Source organism: Patagioenas fasciata, chromosome 13, assembly GCF_037038585.1.
Source record: "Patagioenas fasciata isolate bPatFas1 chromosome 13, bPatFas1.hap1, whole genome shotgun sequence".
NCBI classification, from domain to species: Eukaryota; Metazoa; Chordata; class Aves; order Columbiformes; family Columbidae; genus Patagioenas; species Patagioenas fasciata.
The window spans coordinates 3645882-3663996 of NC_092532.1; the positions used below are offsets into that span (position 1 = coordinate 3645882).

Genomic DNA, 18115 nt, shown 5'->3' on the forward strand with positions numbered 1-18115 from the left:
GAAAATCAAATCTAAATTGTAATGAAATCTGTTAAGTGCTCCAGTCTGTTGTCTTCTGCATGCTGCTCCAGCCACTGATTTATTGCAATATTCCAGCAGTGAGTGCCCTAGCAGTACTGTGTTGACCTCAGTGGGTATTCACAAACTATTTCTTCCATTTACAAAAAGCTCACATCCATTTTTCCTACCAGCTCATAGAAACCTTTCTCAGAAGCCTACACTGAGTTGCAGTTACCACAGCTACAATTAGAACATAACTAAGCAAAAGCCTCATTAGTTAAGTGGAGAAAAATCCTATTCCATCTGGAGCATCAACCAGAAGCAGAAGAGAATTTGAAAACATTAATTTTGAGGACTGTTTTAACAAACAGCATTTTAACTTATTTCCCCACAATATGACCCCCACAATAAGGGACAACACATATGTAAGCTGTCTCAATCAGAAAGTATTAAAGGGCCAAAATGGATCAGTGATTGGTTTAGTGCACAATTTTGCAACTATCAGAGAAGTCAACCTGCAAAGAAGCCTTTAGACACATTAAGATAGTAAAGCTACAGATTTAGAACTTGATGAATTTCAATATCCAGATTTAAATCAGTTTCATGCTACCACTTGCAGTGTCCTAGTTCTCTGATCTCCACATGAAAACACATCAGTCACCTTCATGAATAAACAAACCAGTCAATTTCTGCTTCACCGATCCTCAAATACCAGGTAATTCAATAGTAATTGACAGAGACAGACAAAATGCATTTTCAAGAAAGCAAAAAGGCGGCAAGTATACCAGAGTTATCTAGAGGTCAACTCACCACTTTGGAGTTCTCTTTGTAGCGAAAAGCAAGCTGGTATGCAGCAAAAACCAAGGGTGGCAGCGTAAAACGAATACGCTGGTTCCCACCTGCACCAAAGTGTTTCCGGGCAGTGTTTAGGATCTAAAACAGAAGCACTGTAAGCTTAGAGAATTCTTGTGTTATTTGCATCTATAACTTAATCTGCACTCTATGGAACAAATGCATCAGAAAGACATGGTGTTAGCATCAGAAAAATTACAGTATCTTCAGGAGGTTACATACAAATTGCTTTACTTGAATTAAATCCGTGCCATCTCTGTAGCTTTTTATGTGGTATCTGCCCAAACTGCAGCTGCTTAATAAGTGTTAGGCAACACTTGCACTATATTGACCGTAGATACTACTTTTGATTGTGCAGTGAGATGGAAATTGCCTGAGCTTGCATTTAATAAGGACGTGCAATACATTCTGTCCTCAACTCAACTGAAGCCAGAAGAAGTGCTATTCTTCCTACAGTAGCCTGTAAGAAAGTAAGACATCAAGTTTCGTGAAACTAAACATGCAAGTCAGGCAATAAGGCTTCTCACACTCCAAAGACCCCAGTGCCACACTCTGGCAGTGCCCCCCATTTCCCTGGCTGCAGTTCTCCATCGTGCTCAGCTGCTCAGTTTTGAGCACAAGCTGCACGCACCACACAAACATGATGCTTCTCTGCCTATTGCCCTTGTTCTAAACCTGAGGAGAGGGGCTAAAGAGCTTTACTCGTTTGTACCATTGCCTTCTCCCCTTACCCTTATTCTGGTATTATTTATGTCTATTGATACAGTTACTCGTGTATTCTCATAACCAGAATTCTCAGGAACAGCAAGAACTCCAGGTTTCAGAAGATAAATCAATCTGTTCCAAGCAAGGCAAACATGGTATTTGCTGTTTCTAAGAGCCTGACTCCCTTTCAATGGGAACAAAACTCAGACATGCCATATTTTACACTAAAGCTTCTGAAAGCAAATTTCAGTAAATTTATTACAGATCAGAGCTAAAACGCGGGTTCTTTTTTTTTGTTAAGTGTCAGAACAAAGACGGGTACTTCCTACAGCCGGGTATCGCCTTGCTTCCTGTTCATAGCAGTCCCATCACCACTTTGAAACAAGCACAACAAGTGAAGCTCAGTGTCCAAACCTGCATACATCTTTAGATTACATCTAGCATACATGTAAATAACCTGAATAAATATAAATCTGTACATATACATTGTATTAGCCACTTGGGACTGTAATGCATTAAGGTGTTTAAATGACACATTCTGTATGGAAGTGACTGAAATGGGAATTCAAAGCCAGACACTGTGAAAGAGCTGTGAAAATCCCATTGTCTCCAACTTTTGTATTCATGATGCTCATCAAGAAGCTATTAAGCATTTTTACCACAAGGTGTGAAGTAGCTTACAGAATTCTAGCCAAAAGGTAATCTGACCAGCCCCATGATGGCATTTAAATGTGGTCAATCTGATTAAAGCTGAGCACTGCTAGACAAGGAAAAAGAGCCAGCGTGATGTCCACAAGTTTTGCAAAAACAGCTTTGATGTCTCTACCTATGCAAAGTCCTTTTGGGTTAAATAAAAAACAAAAAAACCAACCCATATAGTTCTTGAAACAAATTAGATTGGTCTGTTCTGACTGTTTATACGGTATAAGGACTGCAACTTAAAGCAGACTCAGCCCATGGTTTCACGCACACGAACTGCACCAGAGCTCTGACCAGCATCAGCTCCAGCTCCCGCACATCTGGAGCGGCCTGCGCGCCAGCTCCCGCACATCTGGAGCGGCCTGCGCGCCAGCTCCCGCACATCTGGAGCGGCCTGCGCGCCAGCTCATCTTCTGCCCGCTCCTCCGGGGGATTTTGCATAGACAGAACATCTCTCTGCCCAACATACACCTCAATTTAGGGAGATCACTTAACCTTGCAATAAACTAAAGGCAGAAATAGCAGATTAACATCAGAGAGCTACATAACGCTTTAATGGATCAACTCAAACTGTTACAACCTACTTAATGCATAAGTTTCAAGGTCGTATCAAATCTGCTACGAAGGACAGACCAAGCAGATAGGAAATGATTTGTAACCACTAAGCAGCACTAAACTACATGCTATACGAAGATCCTAAACCCACACTAATTAAAATCCCTGAGGCCAAACATATTAGCTGTGTTTTCTGAGCTTTGTTGTGTATTTTGATACCAAGAGAATACAAATGGCACAGTGCTCCAAATTCCACTTGCTGCTTTTTGATAGACGGTTATATGAAGTTGTCAATGTTATTAAGAGTTACCACAAACTAAAACAGTTGCATCCAAACTGCCACCTCATATAATGAAAAGTTTAAATCCACAAATGCTTTCAAGTCCTTGCCTGTTTTTTTTCAAATAAAAACGTCTTCCACTACCTCCAAAGCTACCATACGCAATGTTTCCTTGTTTTCTACTGAGTTTGTAGTGCCAGAGCAGTGATGCCCCAGCTACACTAAATTCTTGTACAGTAAATAATGCAGTTCAGGGAGCACGAGCAGCAGAAGTGCTGATGGCCATACCAGATACTGTTGGTCAGGGTCATCTGAACGCAGGAGATGAATAAATCTTCCCACAAGACTCTGCTCATCAGCAAAATCCTCAGGGTCAGGATCTTCAGCAGGCTGATCTGGTTGATCCTGGATCAGCGTAGATACCAAATTCATGATCGCATCAACCTGTCAAAGGCAAGACAACTTCTGTTCAAACAGGAGTAGTCCATACATATCAGTTGACAGCAACTGGGAGTATCTGTACGGCCGTTGCTAGTGCAGACAAAGCACTAGGAAACCCTGTTAGTTCGTGATGCTTTAGGATGTATTTGCCTTACTCCCTGAAGAAGGGCCCTTCTTAGCAAAAAGTGTGACAGTGTAGCAGTACAGAGGAAATTCAGATTCCAGAAGTACTATCCGGCCTTCCTTCAGTAACAAGTCTAGTTTTAAGGGGATTCAGGATCTTTGTTCAAACCCAACAGAAGCAGCCTCTAGGGTGAGCTGAGGTAGGATGTGCAAAGACAAGATGTTTAAGAACACTTGTGGAACAATTATCAAGTGGGATAAAGCATGTGCTACTAAGATGGTGAGGCAGGGGCACACAGGCCAGGAAACAAAGCAGTGAAGTCACTGACTGTGTTTTCATGTCTTCAAACAGCAGTTTAAATACTCAGAATTTCAAGTTAACTTTATGTCATACCTGCTCCTGGGACACAATTTCCGTGTTATAATCCAACACATTGCTAAGCACGTAACAACTCATGCTCTTCCTGGACTCGTAATCAAAGTATTCAAAGAGCGGGTGGAAATGTTTTAGTTTCAGAACTGTCAGGATATTGTTGTAAGTATCAACAGGGATTTTCAAAAGTCTCGTCAGTTCCTTTGAAACAGCACTGCTTGTTGCAATACTAAAAGAAAAGATATGCAAAACCCATAATTAATCCATTGTTCACACACATATGCAGATTTGAAGTCAATATCAATTCTGATGTACACCACAACATCTAAGCAACTTGCAGCTAGGGAGATAAGAAAGTATCAAAACACGACATATCTTGCTCTCAAGGTTGTACAGTGGAAACTGCTTATTTGTAAGCTGTGGATGGCAAAAGCAGAGATTGTGGTTGCAAATTCAGCAAGAGCAGAACTCTAGAGCGCTGTAAGGGATGAACAGATAACACCTCCACCCAGACTGGCACACACATTGTGCAGCTACACAGTCTGATTTACGCACAGGTGAGCAAGACCTGGTTAGTTAGTAGTTCATCATGATCCCCCATTGCTTGGCCCAAAAGCAGTAATTTCACACATCCAAAGAATGTCTCTTTGCTATCTTGCTGTCTGTGGTGCCATGTAGAGGATTTGAGAGTATTCACTGCCGCTCCAGAGAGAAGGTGAGAGACATTAACTTACTGTTCCAGATTAAGTTTGTTGAATATTTCCACAGTTGTCTCCAACACCTTATCAACATAATCAACACGGTCTGGGTAGCATTTCATAGCCAAGTTAATGAGAGAAACTTGCAAAGATACCACATCCTCTGAGGGCATGTCCTGGCGAGACTGAAATTTAAAACAGCACTGAGTTGATAAAAAACCACGCAACTTTGCAAAAAAAACCACACACCAAAACTGCACGCAAGAATACCCGGCATACCTGTATGACAGTAGCAACCTGCTGTGAAAAGATGTCAAACAGTTTGATATCTGCGGGGATACCAGGTCCATCTTCACGATGTGCAAATAAAGCTAACCTGGAAACAGATCAAGGGAAGCAGCTTGGTCAGCATCGTTTTTCCGCTCCTCAGATACACACCAGAAAGAGACAGTGGCAGAAAAAGCAAGTCCTTCAGGTGTATTTGCAAGCTCTATTATAGAAGGAAATTAACGGATGTCAGAAGCCTTAAAAGCAACTGAGCCTGGTAAATATCAGTCCTGAAAATGAGTGCTGACAGAGATGGCAAGGTGAAGAAAGAGCAAGAAGGGCATTTCATAGTCCACATTCTTCACCCAGCAGCAAGTGTTCTGCTCTCTCCAGCAGATAAAGAAGTACAGAGGAGACTGGTGGAAGAGCAAATATCCTGCATTCATTCAGTGATCTCACTGCAGTGAGACATCAAGTAGCATTCTCCACAGAACAGTATCCAGAGGAAAAAAAGAATTATGCTGACTTAACTATGCATTGTCTCCAAACAAAGAGAGATCAACGTATTTGGGACTTCTGCTGTTCACAAAAAGTAAATTTTAAATGGAAAAAATACCTTTTGGGGGGGAAAAAAAAAAAAAAAGGTAAGAGATTGCTATCCAGCAAGCATCTAAAAGACATTGCAGAACTACGTCTGTCTGCAACCGGAGAACGTCAGACCAACTCCTGTTTCTGCAGAAAGCTGACACACATAAGAATCACTATAGGAAGCTCAGCATTGCTACCTTCGCTTTCCAATAGTTAAGGGAATATTCTAGTCTGAATTAGAGAAAGACCTACAAAAGTATTTAGTAAAAGGCACCTGATTAACATTTTTTAAAGTTATTTCTTACAGGGTTTCTACACTTTGATTGTGAATCAACTTTGGGTCTAAAACAAAGAAGGTAAGAAAAGGCTGAGGTGCCAAAAAACTTCACCGCCAGACAAAACAGACATTGAACTACTCTTAGATTTCCTCAGGGCGGTAACAAGCAGACTTTCTAAAGCCAGGAACAATCACTCACAGGGACAAGGCAGCTTTTCCTGGCAGCAGCTCAGAGGATAAGGCAGCATGTGACAAAGTCTGATCAAGTTGCAGGCAGATGGCAGCATAATTAAAAGCTATGAACGGTTTAGTAAGTCAAGAAAAATCCTAAACCAGCAAGACTATTTGCAGGAAGATTCCTGCAGCAGCAAAGCCCCAGGGAACTGGGACTAAAGCTCCACAAGCTCCCTCAGCAGTCACGGATGTTCAGTGCCAGTTATCCCCTGCCAGCTGAAATAAAGATGAAAAATGCAACAAGCACTATCTGTATGACACAGACTTGTGTGTTAATTACACAATACTGAAACACATCACCCATTTCCCCAAAAATAAGACATGGTCTTATACAATTTTTCTCCAAAAGATGTATGTATAGCTGTCTGGACACAATTTAAATTGACTTTTGAATGAACTGTAACTAGGGCTTACTTTTGGAGTAGGGCTTACATTTTGAGCATCCTCAAAAACCTTGAAAAATCATGCTAGGGATTATTTTTGGGGTAGGTCTTATTTTCAGGGAAACAGGGTAACATACAACTGCTTCCAACAACTCCAAGGCAAACACGAGAGCAATATCTACCCTACATGTGTGGTTTCCAAGAACCAATCCACTGATATCCTCCAACACTTGCAGTAATATTACAGTCAAAACCACAAATTGCCATACTCCAAAGAAGAGAATCATCACACCGCCACCTCTCTCCCCTTGTGCTCCAACCAAACGGGAAGGCTCTGGGAGACACTGGTAGTGGCCCAAGGAACTGCAGCAGCATCAGTCGCTGACTGTTGTTGTAGCAGTAAAACCAGCAAACTTACTGTGCAGGTAGTGCCAAAGGTGGTTTAAGTCCTCTAACCAGACAGGATCACAAAAGCTACACAAGGAAAGCCTTCTTGCAATAATTACATCGCTACACACTGATGTAAGAACCCAGCAAAAGACCCTGTGACCTCTATTGAAATAGTCCCAAGGTAAACGGTTTCAGAAATTAGATTGTTATTGCAAATGCATCTTGGGATCTTTTAATTTATTTTTTTTAGCTAACAAAATTATGAAAAATCTCAGCCAAAGCAGGAAGTTAAAGGAAACAAATGAATTTCTGTGAACACTTCTGGATGAAGACAGAGCTGCTTTCCTGCCAAATTCACAATACTGGAAGATACTCCAATAAGACACATGATCCGAACCAAGAGATCTGCTGTAACCTGGAGAAAACAAACTACGGATTTGGTAAGTAAAAATTACAAGATCCTAAGTTATAGCAGTCATGGATAATGCACATGCTCCTTCTCCAGGCATTAGAGAAAATAAAGAAACAGCCACAACAACTCCACTCAGGGCTGAATGCCAGTGGGATCCAGGATCCTGAAGGTAACTGGAGTCCACGCACTGGCGCATGAAGCAGCCATGCAAAGGAACACATTTGTGCACAAACGCAAGGACAAGGCTCTCCTGAGGCTCAGAAGCCAGGTGGTTGCACTGCCTCTGTGCAGCGAGGAACTACAGGTATTCACCGATAATCTGTCTTGTTCCCTTTCAGCATACAAATCAAAACTCCCGTTTCAATTTCTCCCGTGTTTTCATTCCCTGCAAGCAACTTTAAGCAGCAGGAAAAACACACTTTGGCGAGAACACGCAGGAAGCTAGTGAGAAACTAAAAATCGAGAAGGTAGTTCCATTTCCTACTAGCTCCTTTCTGAAGATGCACATTCTCTGATCAAAACTGCACGGTAAAGTATGCTTGATATATGATGAGCCATTAGTATCTTCAAGTGCTCAAGAGCGGCCTGTGACCGATATGGCTATCAGCGCAGAAGCATGAAGTTGGTCAACACTAAATGGGTTGTTTCCTGGCTTAATCTGTTCACAAGTTTGAATTGGTCCTTAACACAGGTTTCATTGGAAGCTGTAAAAGCAGAGTCCACAGAGCAGAAGCTATAGAAATAATATTCTTCACAGCCTTAATTACAGCTGATACAAATACATGGAAACAGTGAAGTTAAATGATAATGAAAAACTGAAAGCTTTCCAATGCTAGAAGAATTATCATCTGCTTGTGCACAACACAAACTTAACTTTGAGCCAATTTCCACCCCCTTGGTCACTCACCTGTCAATTAAAGCAATAATTATATTTTTCACATTCACATTTTGGTGTAGTTCGGCACAGGCTCTGAGAAATGGGTTCAGGGTTTGGAGGTGAAATTCATCTGGGAAAACCTGAAGTTTTAGATCAATAGTCATCAAGTTATAAACTGAATTTGCCCATTGTTACACAGCAGTAAAATTCGACAGAGTCATTCTAAAGCAGCCTGTATTTACTATGCAGCTGTCTGGTCTACAAACACTTTAGGGTTCCCCAAGCTGCCCCGACTGGGTAAATGCAAGAAGCAAGAGATGCAAGACTAACAGGAGCTCAAGGGCCCAGCTCTCCATCACAATTCATCCTGCAGGCACTGCTGCTCAGATGCTTACAAGCTTCTGCAACAGAAGGAGCACAAAAAAAAAAAGTGGATTCGTCTCCACTTTGCCCATCTGCTAAAAAAACAATATGGGACAAGCCACTGTGTAAGAGTCCCAGTGATGAAGTTTTCCAGTTCATGAGGAAGAGGTGAAAGTAGCCTGAATCTGACTAAAAGTATAGGAGCAAGTGTCCCCGTGTCCCATCTCTGCAGCTGAACTGAAGCCACTCACCTGGATGATGCACTCCATGAGATACTCCTGAGCTAAAGCATCTCTGCAGTTTACAACTTGCTCCAGTATTCCAGGCAGAACAATCTGGAACAGGAAAAAGAGTCTTGCAGTGATTTTACCGTTACTTTCTAAGTTTATATTCAGACATATGCATTTAATCCAAGCAGAGTAGTATTTCTAAGATTTCTCAGCTTATTCTTTACATGAAGTCTTTCTTATCAGAACTTCCAGTTTTCAACAGTTCCATCCTCGAGAGGGAAAAAAAAAACAATCTGCCGGTCTCCGACATCTGTCCCTTTCATACACTCTACAACCTGCAAGCTTTGCTAAGTCAGTGCTACCAGCTTTGCTGCCACACACTGCTACTCAGGGTCTCAACAGTACCACTCAAAACAGTTTTCAGCAGCCATATGGTAGAACTTACAAGGGACAGCCTTCTAAATAACATAATTTGCTTGACTGTCATTTCGCTTGGGGAAGCATAGCTTCATTTAACAGCTCTCACAGCAGCCTCACAGCTAAGTTGAGGAGGTGTGGTCTGGACAATAGAGTAGTGAGGTGGGTTGCAAACTGGCTTAAAGAGAGAAGCCAGAGAGTGGTGGTCAATGGTGTGGAGTCCAGTTGGAGGCCAGTATCTAGTGGAGTGCCTCAGGGGTCAGTACTGGGGCCAATATTATTCAATATATTCATTAACGATTTGGATGAGGGAATTGAGTGTACTATCAGCAAGTTTGCTGATGACACCAAGCTGGGAGGAGTGGCTGACACTGGAAGCTGTGCTGCCATCCAGAGACCTGGACAGGCTGGAGAGTTGGGCGGGGGATAACCTGATGAAATTTAACAAGTGTAGAGTCCTGCACCCTGGGCAGGAACAACCCCAGGTTCCAGTATAGGTTGGGAAATTACATATTAGAGAGCAGTGTAGGGGAAAGGGACCTGGGGGTCCTGGTGGACAACAGGATGACCATGAGCCAGCACTGGGCCCTTGTGGCCAGGAAGGCCAATGGCATCCTTGGGTGTATTACAAGGGGGGTGGTCAGTAGATCGAGAGAGGTCCTCCTTCCCCTCTACTCCGCCCTGGTGAGACCCCATCTGGAATATTGTGCCCAGTTGTGGGCCCCTCAGTTCAAGAAGGACAGGGAACTGCTGGAGAGGGTCCAGCGTAGGGCAACAAAGATGATTAAGGGAGTGGAGCATCTCCCTTATGAAGAAAGGCTGAGGGAGCTGGGTCTCTTTAGTATGAAGAAGAGGAGACTGAGGGGTGACCTTATTAATGTTTATATATTTATAAAGGGTGAGTGCCACGAGGATGGAGCCAGGCTCTTCTCAGTGGCAAACAATGATAGGACAAGGGGCAATGGGATCAAGCTGGAACACAAGAGGTTCCACTTAAATTTGAGAAAGAACTTCTTCTCAGTGAGGGCGACGGAGCACTGGAACAGGCTGCCCAGGGGGGTTGTGGAGTCTCCTCTGCAGACATTCAAAGCCCGCCTGGACATGTGCCTGTGCGACCTCACCTAGGTGTTCCTGCTCCAGCAGGCGGATTGGACTGGATGATCTTTTGAGGTCCCTTCCAATCCCAAACATACTGTGATACTGTAACGCTGTATGTGTAGACATCCCTTAAACCAACTCATTATTCTATATGTAAAATGAGAATCAGGAAGGAAAGTTTTCAAACTTCCTGTCAACATTACAGATGAGACTAGAGGAAAAATGCATGAGCCAGGTCCTTAGTCCTGAAACACATGACACAGTTTCACCAGCATTCAGGAGTTCTCCTCAGGTGGAGAGCTCTGGAACCACCAGGGTTACTGAACTTTCAGAATAGCTGTAACACTTCAAGCTGCTCATCTGAAAGTCATGACAGGTTTCATTTGGAAAAAGTAACAGCAGTCAGAAAGGATGGACAGACATCCCACCTGCTTGTATCGCTCCACGTTAACACCTTCCAGCTGACTGAGGCGAACTAGGTTTGTTCCTACGAGGATTCTCAGCTCCTGCCTTTCTCGCTCCCTTTTCTCTCTGTCCCGACTGTGGCCCTGGTGTTGCATTCGCACCCAAAGTTTGTTCATCTCAGCAAAGTTCAGCAGCACAAAATCCATCGAATCGCTGATGTCTCCAGTGGTTTCTTCACTGCAATGGAGAACAGGTTAGGAACAGGAAAAGCTTGTCAGAGGTATTCACGCTTCCAGGCACCCATGAACATGCAATTTTTAAGACAGCAGGTGGGGAAGCGTGTGGTGGGATATCTGGGTTTGCAAGAAAGGTTCCTGTCCTCATTTATAAGGAATCTTAGTTATGGAAGGGAACTCTTAAAGTTAACGGAAAAAACACCTGTCAAGTCTACAGAGTTTTAATGTATCTACTTCTCTCAAGTCTGAATAAAGTCATACAGAAAAATCAAATATGTCCTTTTAAAAACAATTTTTTTTTACAAGTTATTGCCCATTTATCTTACTCTGCTTGCTCGCCTTCATCTGGTAAGATATTCCTGGTACACTGCAGGAGATAGTTTCTAAGAAAGAGGCCTCTAAGAGGATGCTGTACTCCACGGCACATCTCCACCAGGTCCTTCAAAATATCTTTCCTGGACTGTGGAAATGACTTCACATAGACAACACCTACTGTTATCAGGAGATACCTGAAAAAGGCACAGAATCAAACAATAAAGTGTAAAGTTGCAATACCACACTTAAAGACAGCAGTTCCTTTCTTCCATCCTGACAGCATTACTAAAGCACAGAAATAAAATATCACCTAGGTTCCATAACTTTGGATATTTAGTCAGCTTTCAACTCCTTTTCTCCTCTGCTACAGAGCACAACAAGTCTGAGCAGCCACTCAACCTCATTACGCTACTTTATACAAAGAGTGTGTAAATGCATCAAGTTCCGAATGCTCTCAGATCAGCTTGGCTATATTGCCAAGACTCCACTAAGCTGGAAACCAGCTCTGGTACATATAGATAAGGAACCTATTCCGGTGAAGCAGTTAAGCCTCTTTCACGCGGTGGTCCAGCAGGACAGATGTTATGCCCCTTGGAAATTCCCAGGTCTGTACTCGTTCCTTCAGCATCTCTTTATTAAGCAACAGGTAGGAGGAACACACAAGGTGTGAAAGACTGGTGCTCCAGCATACCTGGACTCCCTTCCAGCTTAAAAGAAAAAACAGAAAATGCTCAGAACCTTCACATATTTGGTTTAGAGGCCTCAGCCCTACCTACATGCTTCTCTGCTTCATGAACGAGTGCGCACAGAACTGCCAGGGCAGTACCAGAGGTGTTCTGTTCACCAGGGAGAACCAAAGTCTGCTCCAAGCAGACAGAAAGCAAACTGAAATGCTTATGCAAAAGGGCAAAGCCATTGTGGTATTCATTAGCAAAACCCCAGAACTGCGTGAGGATGCAGCCCGGTGTCCCCAAAGCCTCTTCCTGGCATGAACTTCAGTTCAGGAACTAAAAACTGCAGTACCAAGCAAAATTTGAGTCCCAAGGCTGAACAGCTAGAAGATCTACTCCAGCTAACAGTCACATACACAAAGATAAGCTTTCCAGTATCATCTCTAACATGCTAACACATAGAAAAAAAACAACATATTCAGAAACACAAAGCTTTTAAGAATTAAGTTACAGAAATTTTTGACTTCCTTCTCTCACGCTTCTTACTCTCCAAAGAGACAGATGCTTATAAAGCACCTATGGTGCATGAGGATCTAAGCTCTAGATCCTCAGGTACAAATTAATTAACAGATAATGGAAAAAGTTAATAAAAGTGTAGTCAATCTCACTGATCAGAGTGTGGTACTTGGTTAACCTTCCACTGACCAGCTCTTTACCCAAAAGATGACTTTATTCCAGATCTAAGAGCTTCTGTCTTGGTCATGTGCAAACCCAACACACTGGCAGGAAGACCTGACCTTCTGCAGCTGCACCCTTGGCATATGTCTCAAAAGCCTCATAGTAATCCACTCTTCAGATATGCAGAAATAACGTTCATCACTGCAAACTGAATTCTTGCTGTCAAGCAATCATTATCTGAACCCAAAGCCTGACCACTATTCAGCATTAAAAAAAAACAAAAAACACACCAAAGCCTAACATATACACACTTACAGTCTTGGAATAATATTTCCAGCATACTGTACTAGCTCGTAAAGATCTGCCACCTTCCTTCCTTTGGCAAATTCATCTGTCAGGTAGACTTCCAAGTAGTGTAGCTCATCAGAAATCGCCATGTCTTTTGGTCTGAGTTAAGGATTTTAAGTTAGATTGTCTACAACAGATTGACAGTCATTTGCTCCTTCACATCAAGGAAGAAAGACACTGTACCAAATGCAATCATGCCCAAGCAGGCAGTACTTCTGAAACAATGAACACTACTGGGATAAATATGCAAAATTAATCCCAAGCATTCAACTGTCATTTTTTAGCATATTAGGGAAAGGAGAGAGGGGGGAAAAAAACAAAAAACAACACCACCACACACCTAAACCAAAATGGCAAGCAAATGAATGTGATTGAACAGGGTATCTGAAATGAAGCCATACTATGTGCCACAAAAGAATATAATCCACACATGGAGAAAGTACTATGTGAATATATTCACATTTACTCCCAAATCTCATGAAAAGCCTTCCCTTCTTCAGATACCTCAGTATGGCACAAGTAAATACATCAAGGCACTGACTTATGGTCAGAAGCCACGGTAATAACAAATGGCAAAAAATAACTTGGTTTTACAGATCTTGGGTTAACATACTGCAAGCAGAACTTTTACAGAGCTGATATTTTTACAGAACTAGACTTCTGTAAGCTCCCAAAGGAAGATATGAAAGACAAAGACCTGCTTTAAACCAAAGGGAAAAGATGAACTTACACAGTGACCAAATAAATGTATATTCTCCTACAATATATCCAGATAACTAAGTAACAAGGAGAAAAGTGCTAGTAAATACCTGAGATTGACAAGACGTCATCGTACCAAAAAAAAAGGAGATGAGCGTTTCATTCCAAATTCAACATTTCAACCATTCACTTTCTCTTCAAAGGATACAGAGCTCATAATAGCTCTTTGGAGATAACATAGAAGTCCGCAGCTCACCAAGCATGTTGGAAGCATGTTTCAGAGCATCCATGAGCTTGTTTTTGTCCTTTAGAGGAAGAAAAATATAATAGCTTGTAAGAAATACTACTAGGCAACTACAGTATTCTAGAAAGCTACACTTTCAGTTTTCTAAAAATGCACGCAAATGTGTGAACAATCTAATTAAACCAAGTGAATTAGTATGTAGCTTTTACTACGTTGCCCATCCTAGGAAAGTGGAACATTATACCTGAAGGCTGTAAGAAGGCTTATCTTAATACAGAGCTACAGTAATAACATGTAACCCTAATGGTACAAAACACTAAAAGGAAATTCTGCTTTTGCAGAAATCCCCACCCACCACTCAGATTCTACCCATCAAACAAAACAGAGCTGGTTCCACTCCCCCTTCCTCCATCTGGTCCGTTGTTTTGCTCAGAGATCTGACAGACAGAGGATCCGCGGAGCCCTCTGAGAACCAGACTCCTCTTCCCACCCAAGAGCAACACCTCTCCAAGACACACCGTTTATTGGGCTGTATGCAGAGTTACAATGCATATGACCAACAGTCAGGATACAAGACAAAATGCTAATTTACCACCTGTTCAACACATCATAAGAAGCAGCATTAAGTTTTAGGGAAGAACAGAAGGAATTGTTGGGGTCACCCACTCAGTCACAGCAGCGAAAAGCACAGCTGCAGCTACTTCAAAGATTTCCAAAGCATTCCAGAGAGTATCCAACTGGGAAAGGTGTTGCCTTTCTTGTTACTATCATGTAGCTGCAAACAAAGTTAGCTTGGCTAGCCACTTGAAAATTGATGGGAATATTTAAATTTTCATTGCAATTTTAAGCAGTTTCTCCAAATAAAAATACGTTACAATTTCCAGAGTTCAAGATCTCAGTACAACCCCAGCCAATGCTGTTTTCCAGTCACAACAGAATTCATGCATCAGTCTATGATTAATCCCTACAAAATTTATCCTGATGTCAAGTGGTGGGCTTGTTCTCAGCTTAGGCATATTTAAATCCAAGCACATAAATTATAAAGGTGTACCTTTATAATTTATCTTGTCAAATGTTGGAGCAAAATCAAGAAAGCACATTCAAAGAATACTTGAGGCTCGTTCTCATCAAGTAGCCACCTCATTTATTTGGCAAGCCTGTGCCACAAGGATACATAAAGGGTTAAGTTTCCCCACAGCACTAGAGATTAGTATTGATTTGCTGTTTTACTCCCAGCAGACAGGAAGCTTCACTGCATTTTAACAAGTCACATTCTTACCAAGCATCTCTTCATCTGGAAAGACTGCACCTTCACAGCCTGAATGGCTTCGTCCAGGAGCTTTTCCTGTTCATCCTGAGGAGATTGCTGTGTTGTCGGCTGGAAGAAAAAGCAGAACTCCATGATTTTTATGAAGCTGTTCACGACTTGATTCAAACTGGGTTCCCACCGTTTAGAACACAGTGCAGTGTGACCCCTCACAAGCTGACACAGAAATAGCTCTGGGATGTGTAAGGCAGAAAGTTCCCAGCACTCTGCTCAAACCTGAGGGCAGGGAGGACAGAGGCTGTGTGGAGCCTCTGAGCACCATTGCTTCGTGGGACGCAAAGCCATGGGGACAGAACAGTGTCAACTTTTGCCATTTAATATTTACAGGTCAAGAACCCAGTCTAAGTAACTGGCAAGAAAAAGCTTCAAGAGAACACAGACAGCACCGCGGTGAGAGGAAGCATCATTACACCTTTCCAGTGAGCTTCAGAGCAACGCCCAGAGCACAGGCTCTCCTGTGCTCACAAGTTCTCATTCACTGCTACCTGAGCCAACAACAAGGACGAGTTTCAGACAAGCAAAAGATAGAGCACAGTGCTTTCCAGAAGGTAGAAGCAACTTGCAGAAGAGAAAACTGAAGAGAAGCAACAACTCTCCACGTCCTCCGCTCGTCCCAGTGGCCCTCTTTCTCTCTCCTCAAAGAGGCACATTCTCAACTAAACTTTCAACATCCTTCACCTTTTCTTATAATATTAATTAAATCCATTGCTTACAGACTTAGATCCCCCAACGTTGCTATAACAGACCTTCTCCTACTGCAGCTGCTCCCTGCCCTTCACCAGACTGATGAATTAGTTTCTATGAGTATCTCTGTCACCCCCTGGGATGTCCCAATGTCCTTACCCAGACACAACTGGCCACCAGTCTCCTCCTCACAACCACACAGCATCAGCCACCCATAGTTCAGGCCCAGACTCCAACCCCTCACCAGAGCCTCCCAGCCTTGCTGTTTGTTTTCAGATGGCCTTTCTGAAATATTGACAGAGACAAAAGCATTGATCTTGTGTCCCAATTACATCTTCTCTAGTCTTGACAAATCCCACGTGCACAGTGATTCGTGCAGCAGGTTCTCTGAGCCTGCAGCTTCAGTAAATTCTCAACTATTTATACATGTTCGGTTTGTTCAGAAGGTGCGTGGTCTCCTTAACTAAATCTGAGCAACGAGCTAGCAGGCCATGAATTACACCATCCTAGTGCTCCTAGAAACCACATCTTCACCAGCTCCTCCCACACACCCCACACTTGGAGTGTCCACAAGCATCTTTTGAGGACTGAGATTAAAATGGAGGTCTTATTAAAAGGGAGATGTTTTAGTGTAACAGCAACTTAATGGTTATAGAGTGCTGTAGCCTTGGCACACCCTGTTTTGTCCCACAAGTAACTGGGTTCTTGCTCTGCAATGGGAACCTCCCTAATGAGAGTCACTAACAATATCTCCTCCTTGCCCTTCCCACGGTCCTTTTCCACACACAGAAAACAGACTGTGCTCTGCAATACTGTTCTTGGCTTGATCTCACCCAAACAAGCAGTGAAACTGCCCTTGAAGGCTTGAATCACCCAGCTAGACAAAACCAAGGCTGACCTGATCTAACACTGGTGATAATCCTACTTCAAGCAGGAGGTTATATGAGACAAAGTTTCCTTCCAACCAACACTTCTGCAACTGAATGTGCCTCAGTAATATTCAAACCATGCAAAATAACTAATCAACCAGTTTATTTATTCAACAGAAAAAAAAACACCTCTGCTAATCAGAGTGACTGCAACTCTTACAAAACTCTCTCAATAATCCCATAAAGTGCATGTCTTCCAAAAACTATTTCAGCGTAAGGCAAATGCAGTATCCATGACCAGCCGACCCAGGCAATTCAATAGCTACTATCCCTAGAAAACCTCCAGTTGTGAAGCAAATACATTTCACCAGCAGAACTTGCTGTAATCATTAAACTTTACTTATTCCATAACAGATTGGACTTTCAAGGAACAGAAAAATCCCAGAATCACAGAATGTCAGGGGTTGAAGGGACCTGGAAAGCTCATCCGGTGCAATCCCCCCATGGAGCAGGAACACCCAGCTGAGGTTCCACAGGAAGGGGTCCAGGCGGGTTTGAATGTCTGCACAGAAGGAGACTCCACAACCTCCCTGGGCAGCCTGGGCCAGGCTCTGACACCCTCAGCCCCAACAAGTTTCTTCTCCTCTTTCAGTGGAACCTCCTGTGTTCCAGTTTGCACCCATTGCCCCTTGTCCTGTCACTGGTTGTCACCCAGAAGAGCCTGGCTCCATCCTCCTGACACTGCCCCTTTCCATATTGATCCCCATGAATGAGTCCCCCCTCAGTCTCCTCTCCTCCAGCTCCAGAGCCCCAGCTCCCTCAGCCTTTCCTCACACGGGAGATGCTCCACTGCCTTCAGCATCTTGGTGGCTGCGCTGGACTCTCTCCAGCAGTTCCCTGTCCTTCTGGAGCTGAGGGGCCACAACTGGACACAAGATTCCAGGTGTGGTCTCCCCAGGGCAGAGCAGAGGGCCAGGAGAACCTCTCTGACCTACTGACCACCCCCTTCTAACCCACCCCAGGTACCATTGGCCTTCCTGGCCACAAGGGCCCAGTGCTGGCTCATGGTCACCCTGCTGTCCCCAGGACCCCCAGGTCCCTTTCCCCTACACTGCTCTCTAATAGGTCATTCCCCAACTTACACTGGAACTTGGGGTTGTTCCTGCCCACATTCAAGACTCTACACTTGCCCTTGTTATATTTCTCTAAATTTTTCCCTGCCCAGCTCTCCAGCCTGTCCAGGTCTCTGGATGGCAGCACAGCTTCCAGTGTCAGCCACTCCTCCCAGCTTGGTGTCATCAGCAAACTTGCTGACAGTCGCTCTATTCCCTCATCCCAATCATTGATGAATATATTGAATAATACCGGCCCCAGCAC

General features: G+C 43.2%; 1 protein-coding gene across 1 annotated transcript in view; it reads right to left on the reverse strand.

Moving 5' to 3' along the window:
- Window positions 1-18115, reverse strand: part of VPS35 (VPS35 retromer complex component) — a 30467-nt gene that overhangs the window by 7234 nt on the left and 5118 nt on the right. Inside the window, exons 2-13 of the mRNA XM_065848086.2 lie at window positions 15138-15236; window positions 13823-13919; window positions 12883-13006; window positions 11230-11412; window positions 10691-10904; window positions 8769-8852; window positions 8185-8294; window positions 5006-5102; window positions 4763-4911; window positions 4050-4257; window positions 3380-3535; window positions 811-933 (exon numbers count right to left, since the gene is read on the reverse strand). Coding sequence (XP_065704158.1) covers window positions 811-933; window positions 3380-3535; window positions 4050-4257; window positions 4763-4911; window positions 5006-5102; window positions 8185-8294; window positions 8769-8852; window positions 10691-10904; window positions 11230-11412; window positions 12883-13006; window positions 13823-13919; window positions 15138-15236 — 1644 coding nt within the window. The remainder of the gene's footprint in view (window positions 1-810; window positions 934-3379; window positions 3536-4049; window positions 4258-4762; window positions 4912-5005; window positions 5103-8184; window positions 8295-8768; window positions 8853-10690; window positions 10905-11229; window positions 11413-12882; window positions 13007-13822; window positions 13920-15137; window positions 15237-18115) is intronic.